A 23,344-nucleotide genomic window follows, 5' to 3' on the forward strand; every position below is an offset into this window, starting at 1 on the left:
GGACGTCGACCAATATCCAAAGTCTTGAGGAGAGTGCTTTTTTCCAGACACATTCATCATTCGTCATAATTTCATCGCTGACGTCTTTACCAAAGCGCCGAAAGTTCTCGTCCAGGCTATACAGGTGTCCATTGTTGCATCTCAATCATCTGTCTGAAATATGATTTTGCTTCTGCTCGCAGTATTTTGGGGTTTTTTCTTCCACCTCTGCAGAAGTCCCTGAACGTTGCCGGTGATTGGTCTGTCAGTGCGGCCCTCTCAGGTGGAATTACTGTCATAGTTGTGTGGATGGCTCTCTTCAGTGATAAAAGAGGTGTTGATACTGAAGCATTCGGCTCTCGACACATTCTGCTCACACTCAAATCTATCACGGCTCTCACAACATCTGTTCGGCTGCAGATTAGCCCTTGTTAGCGCGCATTGTCACCCTCGGCCAGCCTGTTCGATCTCGCTATTGTTGTTCTTGATACAATTAGATTAATCACCGAAAGAGTGGGCCTCACAGAAGCCAGCTTTGACATCTCCTCCGTTTTCTCGTGGAATAGCCTGGGTTTCCCCCTGAATTCAGTGCCCAAGGCTTGTTTTTCGAAAAGGCGTTTGATTGACTATGAGGATTTAGGGAGGAATCTGAAACAATTTAACACAAATCATGAAAGACCTGCAGTGTAAACCACAGAGAGGCCTGATGATGCCAGTGGCGTTTGGAGTTTTACAGCGGTTCAAACAGACTAACTGTTAAACAGGGCCTTTCATGACGTTGACAGACGTGTTAATCGAGAGTGCGCAGATGTCCGTTTACTGAAGACAAACCCTTGATTTTTCACATTTTGACTTCCTCTGAAGAAGCGGTTGCAAATTCAACCTCCTTGGTAAAATTTGCTCATGAGTTCAGTAAATCAAAGCTGTTTTAAGCATGGTTTTGTTATTGCATTTGTTGATGATCATTTGCAACCTTTTCTGTAGACGTCCATTAGCCTCACATGACATTGAGTATTGCATGGTGATGCTTGCATACTTGTTATTGTTACCTTTTTTAAAATTGCTAATCCGTTCTTAATGACACAATCGCTCGCAAGCGCTTATTTTCGGTTCTGAGGCACGCACATTTCTGCTGTTAATAGACGTGGCCAAAAGCACCCCAGGGACCAAAGTCATTTTTCATGTAATTACTGAAACCTGCCTGACTGGCTCTGAGCCGCTTTAGAGAGTATGGGAGCGTATCTTTCTACGATTGTTCTGTCTAACCACCAACTATGAGCTATATGCAATTTCACTCGTTTAACTTTCAGGCACCATTACCCCAATGGTGCTTAGGTGCGTCACGGGGAACTGGTCAATCAGCTAAGCATAAATAAAAAAATAAAATAAAAAAAACGCAATATGCTACAACACCTGCTTACGACACCAGCAATGTCCTAACTGCTGCGAAAATTCTGCCTTGTCACTCAAAAAGTTGTTAATTCGGGTCCGAAGTTTTAATATAGAAATTGCAGTTACGCGTAAGTCCTGAGGTGGCAGTAGTGAGTTTAAAAATTCCTTTAAAGCTTTTCATGTTTTTTGCCATGCTCCTGGATTTGGAAGGAATCTGCAACTCACTCACACTGAAGAAAATGAACAGGTTGACACTTATATTTCTCCTATTGGTTTACTGACACTTTACACCAGGGATCTCCAACCAGTATCTTGGAAGCTCTGCAGGCCTTTCCAAGTGTCTCAAAGGTCTCTACATATCTTTATACGGCTGATTAATTGAATGCAAAAATCCCCCCCAAAAAACTGGTCAATCATTAAAGTATGAAGAGGACGCTCCTTTTCTACATCTGTGTTGAAGTATCATCTTCACAACTCTACTTCCAGGATGAACTCACATCTTCAAAGCTTAAGTAGCTTTCTGACATTTTTGTTGCGTAAAAGTAGCTCACAGAGTAAAAGTGGTTGGAGGCCACATAGAGTATGTCAGGCAGCTTGCCGGGCTACATCAATATCAACAAATAAGCAATGACACTGATGGAGAATAACCATGCTTTACCCAGGCTCTTTGCAGCACATTATACAGGTATTTTCCATTTTACACACACAGAAATATATCTTCATATGACAGTGGACTGACATCTCCAGTCTGCTCAGAGAGGGACGCAGTGAAAGGAATTGGCCTGAGGAAAGATCTCAGAGACTGTAGGGGCTGTACAGTCTGCAGAACATTCAGCAGCTCACGCTCGGGTCATAAATGCCCCAGTTCCAATAAGCTCTCTATCTACACTACTGTGCTCATATGAATTCATAAATATATAAAAAAGTTATTTATATTGATCACAAAAGGATTCTAAGGTGCAAATTTGCCTCTTCTTTTAACACAAGCTTCAGAAATGCACTCACTCACTCTCTTTTACTGTTGCGTAATTGAGTGGTGTGGTTTGGAAATATCACTCTGAAAGAGAAGAAGATCTTGAACAAAGCGGTTTGCTCGGCCAGCAGGACCATTGGCCGCTCTCTGCCTGGTCCTGGAGGCCACACATAAAGCAAGACACTTAAATCGGCTTTACAAATTGTTGATGACGCCTCAGGCCACACTGCAAGGTCCATTTTCAAATGCTTCCTTCAGGGAAAAGATATCACGCTTTCAAATGTTCTATTGTTTGCCATTCTTTCATTTCTTTCCATAAGCTGTGAGCACTCTAGGCACTTTTTGTATAGACTTTTTATTGGATAGCATCTAACCACATTTTTTTCCCCAATGTGTTTTTTGTTTTGCAAATGGCTAATAAACTATTCACAGGGAATGCTTATCTGGTTATCATGACCCTCACAAACAGTGTCAGTAATGTATGATTGAATTACCAAAAATAAATTCCATTCCATCTATACTATCACTCAGTTCATTTGCAAATACCAGAGGAAAGATTCTTGCCAAGCAGCACGGCGGAAGTATGCATCGCCAGTAGCTGAGATTGAACCGACAACCCTCAGAAGACGTGAATCAGGGCAATTTGTAGGGGAATATGCTATATATCATTTGCTATATTGTGGCATATTTACACTGTGACTGTGGCAGATGCTCATTCACATGCTCTATAGCTACACCCTAAAGGTTCATGATAGCATTGTGAGTTCTGACACATTTTGGGCAGTAGGTGCAGGCCTCGTCTTCCCACAGGCTTCGGGTCGGAGCGGCACTTCCCTGTGACTCGGTGTCACAGGAGACAGGGTTATTGTGGCGCTGCTCTCTCCACACAATGATTTATGACAAGGCTTTATGCTGCAGTGTATCACAATGCTCCGGACTCTTTTGTCCCTTTGATTTCTCCAGACATTAGGTGAGCAGATGATACTTCAGATCAGATTCAATATATTGTTTTGTAGCAGAGATACTTTTACAGCTATTGGCATTTCACATTAATGGCGAGATTAAGATACTATTTTAAAGGTCGGGCACCATATAAATGTTCTTATCGAATCAACAAAGCAGCTATAGTTAAAGGCTCTGTACGTGTTTTTTTTGTAAACAATGACATCAGAATTGCTTTATTGATCTCAAAAGGGAAATTAACTCAAACAAGAGAGAAGGCCAAGTGAAAAAGAGTAAAAGGGGAGTTTAAAAGGTTTAAATTGTTAGTTGTGGTCAAAACTAATATCTAACACCCCAATTCTTCACATAGGTGAGTCTTTAAACATGTTTCACTATTGGGGATTACAATAGCCGGCACCAAGCTAATTGTTTTTAGCATCTGTAGTACTTTCCTGAATTGTAGTTTCATTTATAGTTGATACCAGTACTTAGTGTTGTTTGCTTATGCCGTTGTTACTTCATGTGTTATCTTTTTAACTTTTTCGTTGTTGATTATTATCTGGTGTTGAGCAACAGAGCTTTTGCACACTCCGTCTACCTCGACAGTTCAGAAAGCCGTCCTCCTTATCAGTGTTGCTTTCTGTGAACAGCAGGGTCATTTTTGGAGAGCTAAATAGTCAAAGAATCTAAAGACTTTGCACAGAGCCCTGGGGGAGTTAGCCACTGTCTGCCCAGGCATCAGGAGTCCCATCAGCCATTCTTCTGTTCAACTGAGCCAAGAAGAGACACTCACCAGTGAATGGCCACTTCTGAAAAAAAAAAAGAGAGTAATTTATAATGCTGGGGGTCACTATTGTTAGAACAACAACATCGTAGTGCAATAGAATCACCATAAATCACTGTACTGTAGGCATAAAGGCTGTGTAAAATCATTAAAGGCCAGTGAAAGTGAGATGGTCTCCTCATTCTCCACGAGTCTTTGTTCCATTCTTTCGCTCATTACCATCTCTGAGGCTGACCTCGCAGCGGGACGTCCAGCTGTGCCACGGTGCCCTGCTCCCAAACCTTTGTGACCTCGTGATGAACCGCACCGCCATCTAGCACTGTCGCACGATCATCCAGGCACCGCGCAACCCCTATGGCTCTGCAGACAGTCAGGGCGTCCCACTATTCAACAGGAGAGGGGTGAAATTAGTCAACAATCACAGCCACTGTTTCTACAGGGAGGAATGGTGAAAGTGATACCCTGAACATTTAACTGCGTCTGGCTTTTATGTAAGCTATGTTCGCAGTTTAACAAGATTTGTATTGTAATTTGTGTCCCCGAAGATGAGGAATGATTGATGGTCCAAAGAGCCAAAACACAAACTTCTATTTTCCATAAAGGAACAACAGATTGCTTTTTGAACACATTGTTTTTCACAAAATGTTTTCTGACTAATTACCTTCCATGTATTATGCTCTGCATCGTGGAGGGAACAGAGCATCAGGTTATATATTAAATATGTAAATAGTCTTTGTATACTTTAAATGCAACAATGTAAAACAAATTGAACAGTATCTTCAATTCAACTCATGTAGATCTTACACTTTAAGTTATTCTAGAACTTTTGCTTTTTATTTTATGTTCTATCTAATGTATCTGTTTTGACTCAATTTATGTACCAAAAATGTATTTTTCCTTACTGAGATATGTTCCTATGAGCTTAAACGAGTTGATGCGTACCGGTCTGGTCTGGCAAAAAGATCAAAGATGTTTTTAGCATTGTTAGCATCCCCTCTCCTCTATGGGGCTGAACAGGGATGACGTTAAAAGCGTTAAAATACAGTTACAGTAATCCAAGTATATATTTCTAAGCGGACAAAAAAGAGTACTAGGCATAAAGCCTTAGGAGAACTTCGACGTCCGCGCAAAAATATCTTCACTTTACTGATGAGAGGCTAAATGCTAACAACGTCTTTGGTCTTTTTGTGTGACTGAGTGCACGCACAAAGACCAGACACGTACGCATCAACTCGTCAGGTAAGAACATATCTCATTATGGAAAAAGGGAGGCCTGTTCCTTTAATTTTGTTGTTAATGTTTTTATATTCATCTGGTGCAGCATTGAAAAGTTGAAAGAAATGAGACCCACTCGTGAACTACAGGGGGTCAACCATTTTTACCTAAAGTTATTTAAGCACTTCCTGTTTCTCAATTCCTCATATTATTTTGCAAGCATCAAAGTGAAGATCATTCAGTACTTGCATGACCAAAGACGTCACCTCGCGCACACATTGTTTACAGCCAACAGTGAAGGCAGAATTTGGCGGTTATTAGAGTTCATGCCATCATCAGCAGTGCATCAATAAGATCATTGACCCAAGTTGTCCAAGATCCCCCATGACACCGTTATCACTATCCTCCACCTGTTTTTGTTTCAATTGTGCAGCGATCCACAGATAATGTGATTGAAAGTCTTCTTTTGACTTCAAAACACTTTTTTTCCACCAGCATTATGGGATACATATCAAAGTTAGCTGTACTTTTCAGGGATCTTTTTACTACTTGACTCCAGGTAGAAAGGTGAGGGTGTTTCCAAGTCTTGGCAAAGCATGAGTGAAGAGAGACACACAGAAGATTAATGAGATAATAGCTCTGACCATGCGCTTTAGCTATTTCAAAAACTGGCAGCATCAGTTCAAATTGTTTCATGGCTTTCTGCAACGATACATTTGAGCGGCGTGTCCGGACAGGCAGGAGATGTGTGCGAGAGAGAAAGACAGCATTGCAACTGCTTTCTGAACTGAAAAATGTTTGGAAGCTATGACACCATCACTCAAGTACATGGAGATTGTTTACCTCTAAGAAGCCTCTAGTATTTGGAGAAAACAAGTTTTCCATTTTGTGTATGCTTCTGATAAAAAAAAGTCAATTCATTGGAGCGAAGGAGTGTTTTCCCACATCAGAAGATGTCTTGTATAATATGTCACAACACAAGCCCTTTTTAAAGAAGCAGATCACTGGATGCAAGAGGTGAGGCCGCATTGCAACTGTTCTCTGAACTGAAAAATGTCTGGAAGCTTTTACTCCGTCAGTCAAGTACATGAAGTTTGTTCTAAGCAAGTGTCAGCAAGATAAAACATTGCACTATGGTGTTTTTACATGATTATCAAGTAATTGCAGTTCACATGATTGATGTCCAATGGCTTGGGTTGATTTGTTTGCTTGTCAAAACGCTAAAGGCCTTTCTTCATTCCCTCTTCTGTGGTGGTAAAATGTTTTGGCTGCCAAGTCGCACTGTCTCTCTGACCACGACCAATCACTCAGTCGGTGCACCACATTCCCCCTGGCAAGATGGGTGATTTGCCCAAGGACACAACGAAAGTGCAAATTTGAAATTGATATCGGCTTCTTGGTGAGGGCAATGGAGAAACAGCAACGCAACTATTGAAACAGACAACCCTCACGCAAATCTTACTTCCTGTTGGTGCGCACGTGTTGCTGTAGGGCAGAGCTAACTGTTGTGGCAGTGGATGGATATCAGTGATATTTCCAAAGCGTCTCGAAGTCTTACGGGGCTGTAGTGAGCTTGCTGTTTTGGTTGAAAACATCCCGTGTCAGGACGGACCCAGGATTACTGTAAGCTGGAGCTCAGGTGACGTTCTGCTCGGGACGTGCAGCCATGAGGGCCCTCCATAGACATGCACCGAGGTAAAAGTATCATATGGGGCACTTAGATACATCAAAGGCCCCTATTCAACCACTTTTAATGTACCAATGTCTTGCCCTCACTCCTATTTGTCCCTTTCATTGTAATCGATAAGTCATATTCCAGGTTAATTCTGGTTTTGTTCTAGAAATGTTGTGGCTCCATTTAAAGTGGACTGGTATGTTCATTCTAGTTCCTCTTTAGAGTTGATAGTGTTTTTGGTGATTAAGTCAAAGCCCCTGACAATGCTCTCAGGCAGTTTTCAGCCCATGTGTTTACCTGTGAAATCAGATGGGAAGTGTGATATAGCTCTCTTGTTGCAGGGGAGTGGATTTTGTCAGCTCCCACTATCTCCACCTCTCATCGTTCTCTTCCCCCCCAAACGCACACGCGGCCGGCTGTTCTAACAGAGGGCCTGAATGAACTCCACTCCGCAGTATCTATGGAATCACATAAAGACAACCCTGTGCTCTGCAATTTCACTGTGCAGCCGCTGCTCACGGGTGCTTGTGCATGTCTGAACCAGGAGGCAAAGACAAAAGTATGGCTGACATAATCATGTGTGAGGAGATTTACGGCCGGAGAGATCGGGAAGAGAGGGGAAAGAAAAACTAGAGAGCACATTTGGTAACTCCCCCCTCGTCGTTCAAATTATTGTGTTTAGCCGTGTCCACTTGTTTGGGAGAAATGAGGAGAATGAAGGGACTGAGGTAATGAGACCTTTGTGGATGTGTGCTTTAACAACTCTTTCACTGCACATTTTCCCACCCTTTGGCACCACGGGCCTATGATTCCACAAACAAACTTCTAATAGTGGTTTCAATTAAGTCAAATGAGCAGATGCAGAGAGCACTGAAGAAATGACATGGGCCGAATAGACACGGAAAATCACTGCATCAATTTTCAGATTCATTGTCGCCTCTAAACCCCTTAACTCCCACCTGAACCGAGCATATTTTCTCCAGTTTGGCATTACCCAAATCTAAAAGCTTCTTGAAAAAAGTAGATGAAAAAGCAACAATAAAAATGACAAAAAGCATGAGTTAAGAGTGACAAAAAAGCAACAAAAGAGCGACAAAAAGGTGATGTAAAAAGTGATGAAAACGCACAAAAAAGCACCGAAAAAAGTTATGAAAATGCAACTAAAAAAGCCACAAGAGCCACGATGAAAAAGAAAAGAAAAAAAAAGAAAAGAAAATGAACAAAAAAACGTCTTAGCTTTCAAATGAGGCGTGTCACTTATAGGCTGTAAGCTCCAATCGAGAAGTTTTTAGATTTGGGTAAAGCCGAACTAGATAAATTAATGCAAAGGGGAAGGGTCTAAGGGTAGGGGCGACGGTGGCGCATTTGGTAGAATAGGTTGTCTTGTGATTGGAAGGTTGCAAGTTCGATTCCCAGCTCCTGAAGGTTCCCACTGTCGTTGTGTGTTTTGGCAAAACACTTCACCCTCCAGTGTCTGTGTACACTGGTGTATGAATGAGAGAGTGAATGGATGACTGGTTCCTTTCTGTAAAACGCTTTGGGCCTGATAAAGGTAGAAAAGCGCTATATAAGTTGAGTCCATTCAACATTTACCATTAAGTTTATGTCAGGCATCAGTGTCATCATGCAATGACAAATCTGCTTTTTACAGAATGGCAGTGGGACAGTTTGTTCAATGGGGTCATTGCCTTTCCCTAATCTTAACCACGTCCATTGCATGAACCCTTAACTTAACCAGACTATCAGCAGAAACAACGCCCACTTCCTCTCTTATCCTGTTAAAAATAAATAAAAACATATCTTTACAAACAGGTAAAGATAATTCAGTCCTAAATCCCAAGTGCACAAATCTACTCTTCCACAACTGGCACAATGAAGAATGAAATAACAAGAGCCAAAACAAAAACTGCTGCAAACTGTTTTGTAGTGGAGGCAGTTTGAGTGATGAAGCTGGCTGGACTTCAAAAACCAGCAGTGCACAACCGTGACATGAGCAGGAGGGTGCAAGTGTTTTGAGATGATATGAATATGGTCTTACATATTTCATTGTAGTGATCAGTGCATGAATGAAACATGACCTTTCCAGTGATAGAGAGAAAGTTAGTGCTTCTATGGATGGATGTAACACAAAGTCAGTCAAAATTTGTCGAACTCCATCTATGTGTTTGATGATGACACATTACAAATTATAAAGCCATTGTATGTGCCCTTCAAAGGTTTCTTCATTGTTGGTGTCATATTATTGGATTAAGCAGAAGGTACTGCAGCAACAACATAGAGCTCTCCAGACTCCCATAACTCTACCCTCCCACAGGTGATCGCCCCAATGTTTGTGTGTCTCTACATTTATGTTTGTTTCTTATCAACACTCCAAAGGCTATAGGTATCCCCACTTCAGAGCAACATGGATATTACAGCCCTCCGCGCCTTGGCACTGGCCCCTTGCTGTTTATAGGGAAACAGGAGTAAGAGTATAATTACTGTCCCGTTGATCCTTCAGGGTGTCTGAGTTAGGCCTCACTATCAAAGAGAGGGATGGTTAGCGCCCGTGAGTCAACGCAGATGACGCTCCTGCGGTCCGTGGCCCCCGCGAGCTGCACCTGACGGAGCGCACTGCAGGTGGATTCATGGGATCACACGCTACATGTTTAAAGCGCACCAAAGCTTTAGGGACATGAAGGGCATCCGTGTTAGACGAAGATGTAGTTGTTAGTTGGCATAGTCGTAAAAGAAGAAACAGTAATTGCTTAGATAAACCACTTCAATACATATGAAGCACTCTTCTTTCCTGCTTTGTGTGTATGGGTATCCAACCATCACCAGCACCAAATTTAGGTTGAGCTAGGTCTAAAAGTGGACTCTGAAAGGCCTAAACTAGGACTAAATTATGATTTAACTCGTCAGGACCAGACAAATCCAGTGGGTTCTCTACCATAGTTTTATGGTACCTCATAAAACCATGGCTTTCTCTATCAACTTCTAATAAATATCCATATCAAATAATCAATAGTGAACCATGGATAGGACAGTGAAGCTTAAAGGTGGGTCTAAAGACAGTTTAGATGTGGCTTTGTATGTCAGGAAAACCTCGGTGTACCCAACAATAAAGCCATCTTCACTCTTTTATCTTTCTGACAAAAGCTGAAAGGCAATACCAAGACTAACTTGTTCTTCATAGTTCCAGTGACATGTGATACTGCTCAACTACAGTAAATTAACCCTGAATTATACTCCTCATGAACTGTGTCAACTCTGTGAAAGATGATGCGTGCACTGTAAAAAATGCCACGAGGTAGTGTTGAGCTGCACAGGTGAAACTTTTTCATTCTTTTTTACAGTCTCCACATTTGTCAATTGGAGGAGATTGCTGGGAGCAGGTTTTCCATCATCACCCCCGGCTCTTGTCTCTTCCCAGCACTTCCCAGTTCCCTGAGAGCCGGAATCCCTAACGACTGTGGGCTTTGGCGCCGTTAACATTTGCCTGACACATCGGCCCGGCCCTTTCTGGAGTCTGGCCTGCATTTTCGGGGCCCGCGCCGGAGTTGTTGTAGCAACGCGCCGCGCAGGGGCTGAATGAGGCAGATGTGCCGCTCATCTATCCCCCTGACAGCTCCCACTCCCCCGACTGAGAGAGCCATCAGCGCTGACAGTCTGCCCGAGCAGCCTCATCCATTAAACTGGACCCTAACATTAGAGCAGCTCCGCATTCAAAGATACTTCCAGTCTGCACCCAGGGCCCTCCATTAAGCCCGCAGGAACTTTCGCCCCTCTCTCAAAGAAACGTCTCTTTTATGTCACGGACTACGGTCATCAGTCATAGTTAATTTGTAGTTTAAGTTGATGCAAATCTACCCAACAATGTGGTTTCTTTCCCATACGTTAAACAAGCCCTTTAGTCGTGAAACGGCAAACGGCCTGGTTTCAAATGGTGCAGAAATCGACAATAGTTTGACTTTAAACTGACATAAGTAACTTTAAACAAAAGCAAGTTACGATTTCAATCTTTCAGGTACATTTTGTATATTTATATTCCCTTATAAGGAACAGATCACTGTTTTTCCAGACTGAGATATGTTCTTACCTGAGCTTAGACGAGTTGATGCGTACCTGTCTGGTCTTTACGCGTGCGCTCAGTCCAAAGACCAAACATGTTGTTAGCATTAAAGCCTCTCCTCCTCTCCTCTATGGGGCCAAACGGGGGTGAAGTGAGAAGCGACCAAGCCCTTCCACGTTTTCCCTATTTAAATATGTGAGTAATTCCAAGTCTAGTTACACAAAATTAAACATGTTGATTTTCGACGTCCGCGCAGATATATCTTCAGAATTCTTTAAGAGTGAAGATATTACTGCGTGGACGTCGAAGTGCTACTAAGGTGTTACTACGCCTTACAATATAATAAAAAGGGGCAGATATTATAAGACTTGTTCTTCTCCTCTGCTCCGTTTCATTCATACTGTGTTGGCTTGGCCGTTTTATTGTGTTTGCATAAGATCACTTTTGAATGAAATAAATAAAATAAATGAAAAAAATATATATATAGTACCCCGTTTAATTTTGTGTAACTATACTGGGATCGTGTAACTACTCACGTAATCGTATTTAAATAGGGAAAATGTGGAAGAGCTTGGGGCTTCTAACTTCACCCCCATTTGGGTCCATAGGAATATGCTTTGGACTGAGGGCACGCACAAAGACCAGACAGGTACGCTTTAACTCATCTAAGCTCAGGCGAGAACATATCTCAGTATGGAAAAAAAACGGTGGCCTGCTCCTTTAAAGAAGTAATTAAAGTCTATCTGCTGCTTCTGAAAGTTCACACTTCCCTGTGATTGGTTAAATCCACCCGTCACTCACTCTGAGCATGAGACTGACACTAATAGAGGGTCAGGAAAAGCATGTGTGTTTGAGACTAGAACGGCATTAAATAGAAAAACTATCTAAGCACTATCCTTCATTATATACTTTACAGCATTTAAAAAAATAAGATGAACACAATGATGAAATGAGATTGGATTTTCATGGTGTTAATCGTTTCCTGTATTCAATCAGTAGTCATGAAATGCAGCACATGTTTGAACACAGTTTTACAATATACAACTATGGCAAGAAAACAGGGGCCAAAATACAGGAATATTAGCTTTGTCACAAAGATTAAGATCCAACATTTGAACAGGGAAGATGCAAAAAAAAAAACATAAATAAACCTTTCATATAAAAATAGCCTTTTACAAAATATACTCTATAAACTATTATTTACCAAAAGTGGTAAGTGTGCCTGCGTTTTGATCAGTGAAGTCCAGTGTTGCGCTAAATCATGTTGAAACTGAGCAATGCCATTGAAGACGGTCAGTAGAGCGGACAGCAGCCGAGATCTCTGGACTAGCAGCAAAACATTGGCAAGACCAGCTCATGACGGGGTCAGAAAGGTACTTTAAAGCCATACTGCGTAACATTTAACCCGATGAATGGAATAAAATACATTTATTTCATTAAGCATGACCGAACTTTGCCTGCAGCAGGACATCACCAGCTCATCTCCATGGCGATGTTACTTTATCTATCTGACAGTTTCGTTTGCTCGTGTGATGCGGAAACAAATAAACTGAAATGTTCCGCAGTATGGCTTTAAGTTTACAAAACCCTTCTCTGACAACTTTCTACAGCCAGCGACATTATCCAGTGTGTGGAGTTTAAGAACATTTAAATAAGCTAGAAATCTCCCAGCATTTAGTAGTAGTCATCCAAGTCGGACAAGATCAGTAGTTCATTTACAGAATAAATTAACATTATTAATTTTCTAAATACAGTCTTGTTAAATATTCCAGCTTATGCCATCTGTGCATGGGAGGTGACCGTCACGTCCACGATTTGAAATGGCATAAAAACATCATGTACTATGTCCGTGGATCTTCACATACAACACTTCTGTGACTTGCATTGCGGTCACCACCAGTCGTAAAATTCTCCTCAAAGACTTTCATTCTTCCAACACAGTCCAGCAAATGCCTATGAAGATGCATTATGAGGCTTCTGTGCAAAAAAAAAAAAAAAAAATCCAGTAGTCCTGCATCATTTACCAGTCAGCATAACCATCTTCTGGCAATTTCCGCGATCTCCAAATGCCCACAAATGATTTTTATGTCCAACAATAAATATTCCTCACTTGCACGTGTACACCTCTGTCCGCTCGCTGCACGTGTTGCACTTGACGTAGCAGCACCACAAGAACTTGCAGTTGCATTGCCAGACCCGCGAATACTGGTGCGTGTTGTACCCTCGCCCGCAGCACATCAAGTCGCACCCGCTGATGTGCTGCATCATAGTCTTGTTGCACACCCTCCCCTGCGTGCCCAGGCTGCCCGTCACGGGGTCGGCCTCGCAGTAGTTCGGCGACCTGTCTATGTAAACCAGGTCCGTATCCATGGGTTTGCGGTACGAGTAGGGTTTTTTGATCTTGAGGAATTTGGGGCGCTTGTGTCGGCTGGCTTTGACGGGCTCGACTTGCACGGCGTGGGCATACTTCTCCTTGAGAATGTAGCCGAGCTGGCGGAACTTGGGGAGTGTGGTCCAGCAGGTTCTGGTGGTGCACGAGCCCGAGACGCCGTGACACTTGCATTCCAGCCGCATGTTCTTCTCCAGGATCTGAAGTCAAACAAAATACACGTTGACATTAGAGGTTGGTCAAAACAACGTAAAGGTAGTGTTTGGAAATGCTTTAGAGAACATGATGTAGGTAATTATTATATCTACATCTATCAACCAATCACTTTTTTTAATCTTACCTGGCAAATATATCACAACTAAAATGATCCATGAGTTAGAGGAATGGCTTTAAAGGGATGGGATGGAGGGTATGCAAGTGATGTTACAGCACAGCAACAACATGAAAACAGAAATTTGATCTTGCGTCCGGAACACTGCAGGTTTTATTTGGGATAAAAAAGATCCGGTAAGCGCATGTCCTCTGTATCACAGTTGTGCCAATAAGTTTACACACCCTAGTGGATCTTTAGATTTTTTTGGCCACTTCTCAAAGTATATGAATGAAACCACAAAAAAAACTTTTTTTCAGTCATGGTTAGTGATGTTGTGAAGCCATTTATTGTGAAAAAAAAAAAAAAATGTGTGAACTAATTTCAAATCACCATAACAAAATAAAATACCAAAATGATCCTGTTGAAAGGTTTACACACACTACTTCCTAATACTGTGTATTGCCTCCTTTAGCGTCAGTGACAGCTTGGAGTCTTTTGTGGTCGTTGTGGAGAAGGTTCTGTATAAACTCTAATGGTAAAGCGGCCCATTCTCCTCCAGTTCCTGTACGTTCCTGGGCTGTCTTGCATGATCTCTCCCCACAGTGTTGAGGAGACTGAGATGGCCACTAACGGGACCTTCACTTTATTCTGCTGGAGGCACTGGTATCAGCAAACCACCTTCACTATGATGAAATGGCTTCACAACATTACGGTCCGGACCATGAGTATTTTCATTTATATTCTTTAAGAAATGGCCCAAAAAAGAAAAAAAAGCGTATTGTTTAAAGGGGCTAGATGCAAGTTTGCTATTTTATACTCACTACTGCCACCTCAGGTCATACGTGTAACTGCACCTTCTATATTAAGCTCGTGCATTACGGCAGTTCGGACCCAAAGTAACACGTTTTTGAGTGACAGTGCAGGATTTTAGAGGCAGTTGTGGTGAACAGGTCTGAGCTCATTCTACACATTAGGACATTACTGGAACATGTAGGGGGAGGAAAATACATAATTTTAACATTTTTAAACTCTGTATAGTCCCTTTAAACGTATTGGCACAACTGCATATCACTTTTGAAAATTTCGACTTCCCCCCTAAAAATATGATTTTCTTAAAAATGCAAACAGTTGGTCATACGTGTCGTGTGTTTTATGTATTCTTTTAATTTCATTCAGTAATATACCACCATAACTGTGTGACAATGACGGGATAGACTTGTTTTAAAAAAAAAAAGAAAAAAAAAAGACCTATGAGGACAATGGGTTCTCATTCTGTGGTTTATAAGCTTCCATAAAACTAAACTCATCATTGCTCTGATACTCAATATTCTATCATAACAAACTGGGTGATTCACAGGGATAATATTCTTGGATGTATCACCCACACTGCATTAAATAAACCGACTAATAAAACAACATTCTCCAAACATGTGCCTGTGCGGTATTGCGCTTGAACTCAAAAGCATCAAAAGTGCAACTTGAAAGCCCAAGGTGCCTGTCACACTAACTCCTGTATGGTTTAGGATTAAATGCAGCCCCACCACATAGCACTGTGATCGCGTACGCACAGAAGCCAAAATAGTGTCTCAGATTTCAGGCTGTGTGTATGTAGTCACACACAACACACAAATGTCAGTGACTGTACAAGGCGTCGAGTGACTGGGATTACCGCTAAACCCTGCGCCGATGACAATGAGAAGTGCCAGGTCAAATGCACTCAGCCTTTTTGTAAATGGTGGGGATTTTACTCGTCACACAATCTTGTTCCAATCCATGGTATGTATTCAGGAACATTGTGTAACGTGTGAAAGTGCATTAAATTAGTTTAATGTATAACACATATTTTTTTCCATATTATACAGCACCGGCCCCTTACGGTCCTCCCCGTAGGCTGTAGGGCGACAGGAAGGTGGTTTCACGTTGCCTCTTCGGGTTAACCGGTCAATCTATGTTCCTACTCTCACCTATGGTGAAGAGATTTGGGTCACGACCAAAAGAACAAGATTGCAGTTTCTTCTGCAGGGTGACTGAGTGCACCTTGAAAATAGAGCACAGTCCCCCAGGAGGAGCTCGGAGTAGAGCTTCTGCTTATTCACATGGAGAGGAGCCACCTGAGGTGGACACCTTCCTGAAGAAGTTTTCATGGTACACCTAGACCTAGGACACGTTCAGGGGATTATGACTCCCGGCTGACTGGGAAGTTACACCTTGGGATCACGTCGGAAAAGCTGGAGGAAGAGTGCTTGAATATAGAAGATAAGAAAATATCGGCATCTCTGCTGAGTGGCAGTTCAAATCACCCACAGGATGCTGCATTTCCTAATTCTATTACGGATTTGCAAACCCCCAAATTAGACAATTATTCAATTAAGTTTAATGTTTTTTTTTTTACAAAGTTCTAGCACCAATGCATCTAAAAAGTTACCCAATAAAACATATTTTTGTATTGTATGGTGTATTTAGAAATTAGGACCATCCGTGGGTAGTAAAATAAAAAGGAAACAAATCCACAGCCGCGGCAAAACAACTTGTTTTTTTTTTGGAATCACTTAAAAGATGGTTGGCTTCACTCCCGTATCCATCAGCTGTTGTGTGACCAAGTCTTCTGACAGCCTTTGTCTGCTTTGAGCTGCTCAGCACCAATGTCACTGCTTCTGATTTGCATAAATTGCCAATTCCACTAAAAACAACCACCCATTTGTGAGAAAAAAGGGACAAATTTTGTGTTAAACCTGCAACATGTTTTGAGCTTGCTGAGTTTAAAAAGTAAGAAAAAGTCACAGAAAAACAACGGTTTGAAAAGGCCTTTTGTGCCTTTGTGGACCCGGACGTGTTAGTTGTGAGAATCAGGCTTGTTTGGCACAGAGAGAAAAACATCAGAGAAAGGAAAACAAGTTAACTCTGGTAAAGCCGCTTCAAAAGCCTTCAGACATTTGCACCAGAACCCAAGGACTCTGTGTACTCTGAAGAAGTGGATGACTACAGTTGTAAGAACATGGCCGGAAAGCTTTAAGAATCAAACGTTCCTTGTGATGGACGGAATAAAGTTGTGGGATGTTTTACATTTTCTATTTGCTCATCAGTCCACTCTAAACCTTTCAGAAAACTGTGTAGATGGACGTTGGACAATAGGACGAGAATAAACGTCTGAAAAACTGCAAATACTTATGTGAAGGTGCAAAGGTTATGTTCAGGGAGACAATAACCCAATGAGATTAAGAATCTCTTTTACAGGGGAGTCCTGGCCTCAGATGAGAACCTATTGTACATGTTTTAGTGGTAGGGGAAACTGAAGTACCCGAAAGAAACCTACACAGACACGGGGAGAATCCAGGTGGGAACCAAACCCGAGACATTCTTGCTCTGAGCCATGAGCGCTAACCACGGTACCACCCAGTAAAACACAGAATACTTGTTTTTGTCTGCAGTGATAAGGGTTGTATTAAGTGGCTTATATTGATTTAGTTGGAAGAATTAGTGAGTGCAAGCTCTGTAGAAAAAAGGCCTTGTTGAAGACAAACAAAAAGCCGATAATTAGTTTCAATAAAGATCTGCAAAAGACCAATTCTGAACACAACAACCTCCACTCAAAAGCTCCTTTATCAGTAACATGATGTTCCTAATAAAGTGACCAGTGCATAGTTTAATGTGCATAGTGACATATCAACAAAAAGAGACCTGTGTTAAATTTCGCTTTTGCACCAAAGGCTTTACGGTAACGCTATTTTGAGTCTCTGTATGTGTTTTACATGCGATACAATTGGCAATAAAGCTGATCAGAGCTGAAACTCACCTTTCTCCCAGCCTCGTTATTGTGCAGGTTCATGAGCGTCCTGGCGTTCTGCTTCACCTCGCGAGCGTCGATGAAGACTTTGGAGAAGGCCAGGCCGTATCTGATGTCGGCAGAGCATCCTCCCCACTTCCAGCCCTGGTCTTTACTGTAGAACCCCTGCTTCTCCTTGTCACAGCTGCAGTCGCTCAGATTGCCCTGTGTGCACGCCGCCGTTATGGCGTGGGCCACTCCCGCCGCGATGATGGCGTAGGTAAATGCCGCCTCCTTACTGCCTAGAAAAGACAAAAAGTAGAGGTGGTTTATTATACGCATTTCATTGAGGACAACATACTTAAACTTAAGGTATGTAGGCTGTATTCGGGAGGGGATTATCCAGTCACAAAGCAGAATGAGAGCCACACTTTGGGTGCCAGATCCTATGACTAAAACCAGTTTTCCTACATAAAAGGACTCTCTCCTACTTCCAAAATCACTGCAGCTGCCTCGAGTCAAGTCCAAATTATTCCTAGGGCATGCCTTGCACGCATTCACTGAATTCTGGAAGCTCTGAGCTTTCAAATGAGGAATGGCAAGTTCATATAGAGTATAAAGAAACTCACGCTAGAACCAGTGGTAGAGCAAGTGCCCTATTAAAATCATTAAAATAATGACAAACAGTAATGTAATTTTCAAATATCAAGTTAGACATTGCCCTCTACTTTGTAGGGCAAAAGCGTGGCACAGGAAGTTGAGTGGGCTGCCTTTTGACTTTTTTGGTTGGTGGCTTCAACCAGTGCACACTGCTCCTGTGGGTCTTTTTTGCTGATTCTAGCCACAACTGACTCTGTGCATTACTTCAAATCATAACAATGCCGCCCAAGAGGTGACTTCCTGTTTCGATCCAGCACACCAAAATAAAAGCATACAGCTCGTCTCATTGATAAGTTCAGCAGGTGCTTGCAACATTACAAGAATATAATTAAATACACACATTATAAGTGTTTTGTCTGTTAATAGTTAGGCAGAAAGACAGTTGAACTAATGAACTGCTGAACTAATGAATAAGATGGTGCTTTTGTTTTGGTGTGCTGGATCGAAACAGGAAGTCACTTCTTGGGCGGCGTTGTTATGATTGGAAGTTATGCACAGAGTCAATTGAGTCAGGAAGGCAACAAAACGGCTATTTATATCTGTACATATGTATATTTGTAATAATACTGTCGGACCTCACACTCGCGATGCTGAGGGAGACAATGTGCCAGAGCAACTTCTACTAGCCAATGTTATTTTCCTGTCTCTATGGTTATAATTCTTCTAATAATTTCCAATATCCAAAGACCTGCTAAAATGACAGAAAACTTAAAATGTCTAATTATTAACTCTACAGCGATCTTTGTAGCACAACTGTGTTTCTAAGTCTGACCTGGAAACTGTCCTGCCCCTGAACCAAAATGGCCGTCGGTGGCATAGTCAAACAAAGCAGAATGAATAAGAGGGTTGTCGAGAAGGAAGAGCTATTGATCGGGTGGTTTCTGCTCTGTGTGTACTCCTAAGGGGCTGACATCACAATATTCAATTTGGTGTTATCTTTAACAAATCATTTACACAGCAGGAAATAAAGATGCAGAAGTAAAGGTTAAACCAGCTGGATGACATGTTCAGTTTGGACAAGTTCGTGCAAAAATCCATTCCAATTGTGATTAGATATACAATTTATGTTTTAAAAATCAAGATTCAGTTTACAGGATCCAAGATCATTCACATTTAGATAAGACTGAAATGTGAACTGCTAAACTAATATAATAATCTTGTGCATTTTAGAACATTTTTGTAACGGTCCAAACTAAAGGGTTGGCAGTTTTTAAACATAAAAAAGATCCTATGGACACAAGGTATTTTATTGCCCTGTCTTCAGAAATTTTAGTATGTACGCAAGTATAAAGAGTAAGTAGTTATTAATTGTGTAATTATGTTAATAAGTGTAATGCTTTGTGTTGTTTAAAGATACATTAAGATAAATTGACTAATAGAGGTATATCTTGGTTCATCTTTGATTTTATGCATACAGGGAAACTGCCTCAATAAGACAGTATCTATCACATCTTAGTGTAAATAAACTGCACCAGCCTCTGTTTGTTCAAAACAAACACCAAACGCCTCTTCCTTGTGGCACCAGGTTCACTATCACACACTGCCAGGTTATTTGATTGACATCTTGGATATGTACTCTCTCTCTCTATTGAAAAAAATCATATTGAGGCATCAATTATGTGGACATTTTTATAGGCACACAGCGGGCCCCAGGCCAAAAATGAAGGTGTGTCTCCAGTTCTGACTACGCTGTTGTTAATTTTTCCCCTGCAGATCTGAGTGCACGAGTTCACCACAAGAGACGGCAGGAATCCTTCAGAAGCGTGTAATGAGAGGTGGAAGCTGTATAAAACACTGCAGACTAAAAGATCAAGACTTGAGCTAGGAGTGCCAGGTGATTAGACTTCTGCCACTTTTGTTTTCGCCTTTATGTTTTAGCCCCTTGATATCAACTTAAGTTTAATGTCAATACACAAGCCAAGACCTGGGTTAAAAATACTAGACTAAACGGCTCTGTCGTGATACACCTTGCATTAACATGGTGCCTTCCATTGGTTACCCCCTCTTTTCAGGTTTAAGAACAATTGCACTTCTGCTCAGTTTGGGTCTTTAGCGTCAACAATGGTGTTCATTTACGAGCATTGGGCCTAATCTGTTCAGTGAAACCAATCTATTAGGTATGGCTGTCCAAGCCACGCACTTCAACTTTTCACTTAAGAGAGACAAACCAAAAGCCTCTGATGGCGTAAAGACACTTAAATAGACAGAATGTTAAACAAAGCAGCTTTGTTTCAAAAGCAAGAAGAAATAATCCTTTCTCTGAAATGACAAGATGGTCCCTAACAGCTGCGCTGTAGGGTTTTGGCTATTGTCAAAAAACTCTTGAGAACTTTCATGCCTACTTTGATCCCCAAGGTTTTTCCACACAACTTTCACACAGCTACGTAAACATATTATTATCTTGATATCCTGATATTCTATTGAGGCACATAACTGTCAATTCACTGCTCTCTTTCCTCCCAACTCTAACCTTTTCATATCATAATCAGGGCATGACATTAACTTTTTATCTCCTTGGCCATTATGGATTTTATTTTTTTCTTTACAAATGTCGCAAGCCTCTACTTTTTATTGGACACAATTAGGTATATGACATTTTTGCTTATCTTTATATAATAAAAGCCCATTAAATCATAATATCAACATTACAAAAAACATCGTATATCTGTATAAGTGTGCCATAATTCATTTTTATATTGTATATATAATCAGATTGAAGTATGGTTACATTTAACTGGCCAAAGTGGCTAGTGAGAGTGAAAGAGTTACAAGCCACAAAAGAAATCTATTAGTATCTGGTAAGTAGTCTAATGTCAAACCCTCGTCCTAATCGCCGTAATCATTGTACAACATTTAGGCACTAAAATGAACATGTTCTAACAGTTACAACAATCAACATCATTATCAAAGCTTTCTAGCATCCATACAAATCAACATTTCTTTACATAAGTGTTGACTTGACATTTCTATTCAAATTCAGCATGTTCTGCTTTCCTCTGCTACCCTCCCTGTACTGTAACTTATACCCGTGGTAAGATCTACATGGTTACAGTGGGAGCCGCGGCACCCATCACTAGACAGGATAAAGACCAGTGAAAATGTGTCTCCAGAGACTGGGGAGGCCTGAATGGACGAGCTGCCAACATTCACGGGAGCTTTGTTAGCGCGCTGGCTTCAGATGCCTTTATACAGAAAGGCTCAGAGAGAGAGAGAGGCACACAGTCAATGAGGTGCAAAACTAGGCCTGATGTAAGTGACACTGGCGCTTTATAGGATGAAGCATTTGCACTTTAATCTGAAGGTGTTGTTCGGCGAGGTTTGGATCAATCACTACTTAGCGAGTGTGTCTGTCATTTTGGAAACACTATGGAAACAAATCCGATGTTACGCATTGAAACAGTGGGGATTACGTTTCATACACATTATCATTTTGGAATCCATCAGCCCACCATGTTAAACTGTACTAGTTATGGTTAAAAGACTTAGCACTAATAGGTAAAGGCTTTTGAAAGTGTAATGTCTACTGACATTGTGAAATAGACCACAGTATACTCCAACCCAGCCAGGAGCCATAACTTTCATATTATATAAAAATGTAGGCTATTTAAAACATGAACATAACTTTTCAATCACGTTCTCAAGGCATCAATAAAAAGTGGGACATCATCTAAATTGGCAGTGGTGATATATAAGTTTAGTTGCCAGTGGTGATAATTAAATAAAGGTTATAAAGGTTGTGCGCATTTTACGCATGCTTTACGCGCTGGGCCTGGATCAAACTTAAAACGCCAGTGCTGTTACGACCGCTTCAGACAGCAATTCGAAGTTGGAAAGCACATACACAAACATTGTCTCTAAACATTTGAAACTTTTAACAGACAGGTAACATACCCACTTTCAACTCTTTGCCGAAGACGGTCCTCTCCCCGAGCGCAGAGCAGTTCCAGCGGCCGTTTTTGAACTGAAACTGACACTCGTTGATGCCCATTTGGACTCCCTCTCCGATGACGATAATGGCATCGGGGCGACTTTGGCAGATTATCCGCTGTCTCGGAGCCAAACCGGGGATCTTGTTACAGATTATACTCGCACCTAGGGCCACCACCGATGAGAAGCCACTGTGAATGGAAGATGGATGTGACTGAGAGAAGAAAAAAAAAAAAAAGTACACTCTGCTTTTGTCACCTGCCCAGTTTCTACAACTATAGCCTAATTGTTTAGTGGAAATGGATATTCACACATTCTCATGTCTACGTTAGTTTTGTTTTCAGTTGGAACTTCTTAGCCTACTTGTTATGAAACTGTATTTCCAGAAAGAAGGTGTGCACTTAACTGCCACATGTTCCCTTTGGGCCAAACTACTTTATGTAAAGAAAGGCAGGTAGGTTTATGTCATAACAAATAATAATAAAGTGACCGGCAGCAGAGAGAAAAAAACAGTGTTACGACTTGGTCAATTCCTTTAAAAAGTTGAGGCGTGCTTAAAGTTGATTTTACACTAAATTCTATAGTAAAAAAAAAACAAGCCAAACTCACCCGATTTTCAAATAAACAATCCCCAGACAAAGCAAAACTCTTAAAATCCACCGTCTCGTTTTCCGACTCATTGCGGCCCCGTTCTGTCGAGCTGATGAGTAACTCGTTTATTCTCCGATCGATCCCAGCTCCAGGTAAGTCCACGGAACAGGCAATCCAAAACTCACATTAGGCGCGGAGGAAAGTTTTTGATTTTTTGCACTACACCATCCGGACTGAGCGTGACCGTGTGAGCGGCCCCCGTCCCGAGGGCCTTCTTGTCATCGTGAGGGTGACACAGGTGAACCCCGCGGGCTTTGACTCTGACTGTCTCCCAGTTCCTCTGCTCGTACCCGCAGCTCTCGCCTTATATCTGGCTCATCTATCTGGGGCGTGTTCACGGGAGACAAGGCATGGGGCCCTCGCGCAAGAATCCCGCCCGGGCTGAAGCTGCAGCGCGAGGAGGACTCTCATTATTCCGCACATTCACCTTGACTAATTGAGGTGACTTGTTCCCCCCCCCCCCCCCCCCCAACTGTCTATCGTAGCTGTGATTTACCAAGACACGCATTATCATCAATAAAGCATTACTAATACGCTGCCTTAAAAAAAAAAAAAAAAGAAGAAAAGAAAAAAAAAAACGCTTCACACTTCGGATAATAGGCCTTATTGAAATTGAAATTATAAAGC

The 23,344-nt window shown here is 41.6% G+C and overlaps 1 protein-coding gene across 1 annotated transcript; it reads right to left on the bottom strand.

Annotated features, from left to right (window-relative positions):
• Window positions 1–12,037: 12,037 nt before the first annotated feature.
• Window positions 12,038–23,048, bottom strand: LOC306964251 (protein Wnt-7a). Its single transcript, XM_079558230.1, has 4 exons — window positions 22,676–23,048; window positions 22,031–22,257; window positions 17,510–17,781; window positions 12,038–13,603 (listed from the first exon to the last, which is right to left on the bottom strand). Exons 1-4 carry the CDS (start codon window positions 22,744–22,746, stop codon window positions 13,121–13,123), a joined length of 1,053 nt encoding a protein of 350 aa, XP_079414356.1. The 5' UTR covers window positions 22,747–23,048; the 3' UTR covers window positions 12,038–13,120.
• Window positions 23,049–23,344: the final 296 nt, after the last annotated feature.

The sequence above is a fragment of the Gobius niger genome, assembly GCF_951799975.1.
Source record: "Gobius niger genome assembly, chromosome: 6".
Classification (NCBI taxonomy): Eukaryota; Metazoa; Chordata; class Actinopteri; order Gobiiformes; family Gobiidae; genus Gobius; species Gobius niger.

Bases quoted from the DNA above. Each gene is read 5' to 3' on its own strand.
- LOC306964251 (XM_079558230.1), bottom strand. From the start codon at position 22,746: ATGAGTCGGAAAACGAGACGGTGGATTTTAAGAGTTTTGCTTTGTCTG. The intron at 22,258-22,675 runs GTGAGTTTGGCT...TTCCATTCACAG, and splicing joins ATTGTTTATTTGAAAATCGG to TGGCTTCTCATCGGTGGTGG. The intron at 13,604-17,509 runs GTGAGTTTCAGC...GTTTGACTTCAG, and splicing joins ATAACGAGGCTGGGAGAAAG to ATCCTGGAGAAGAACATGCG.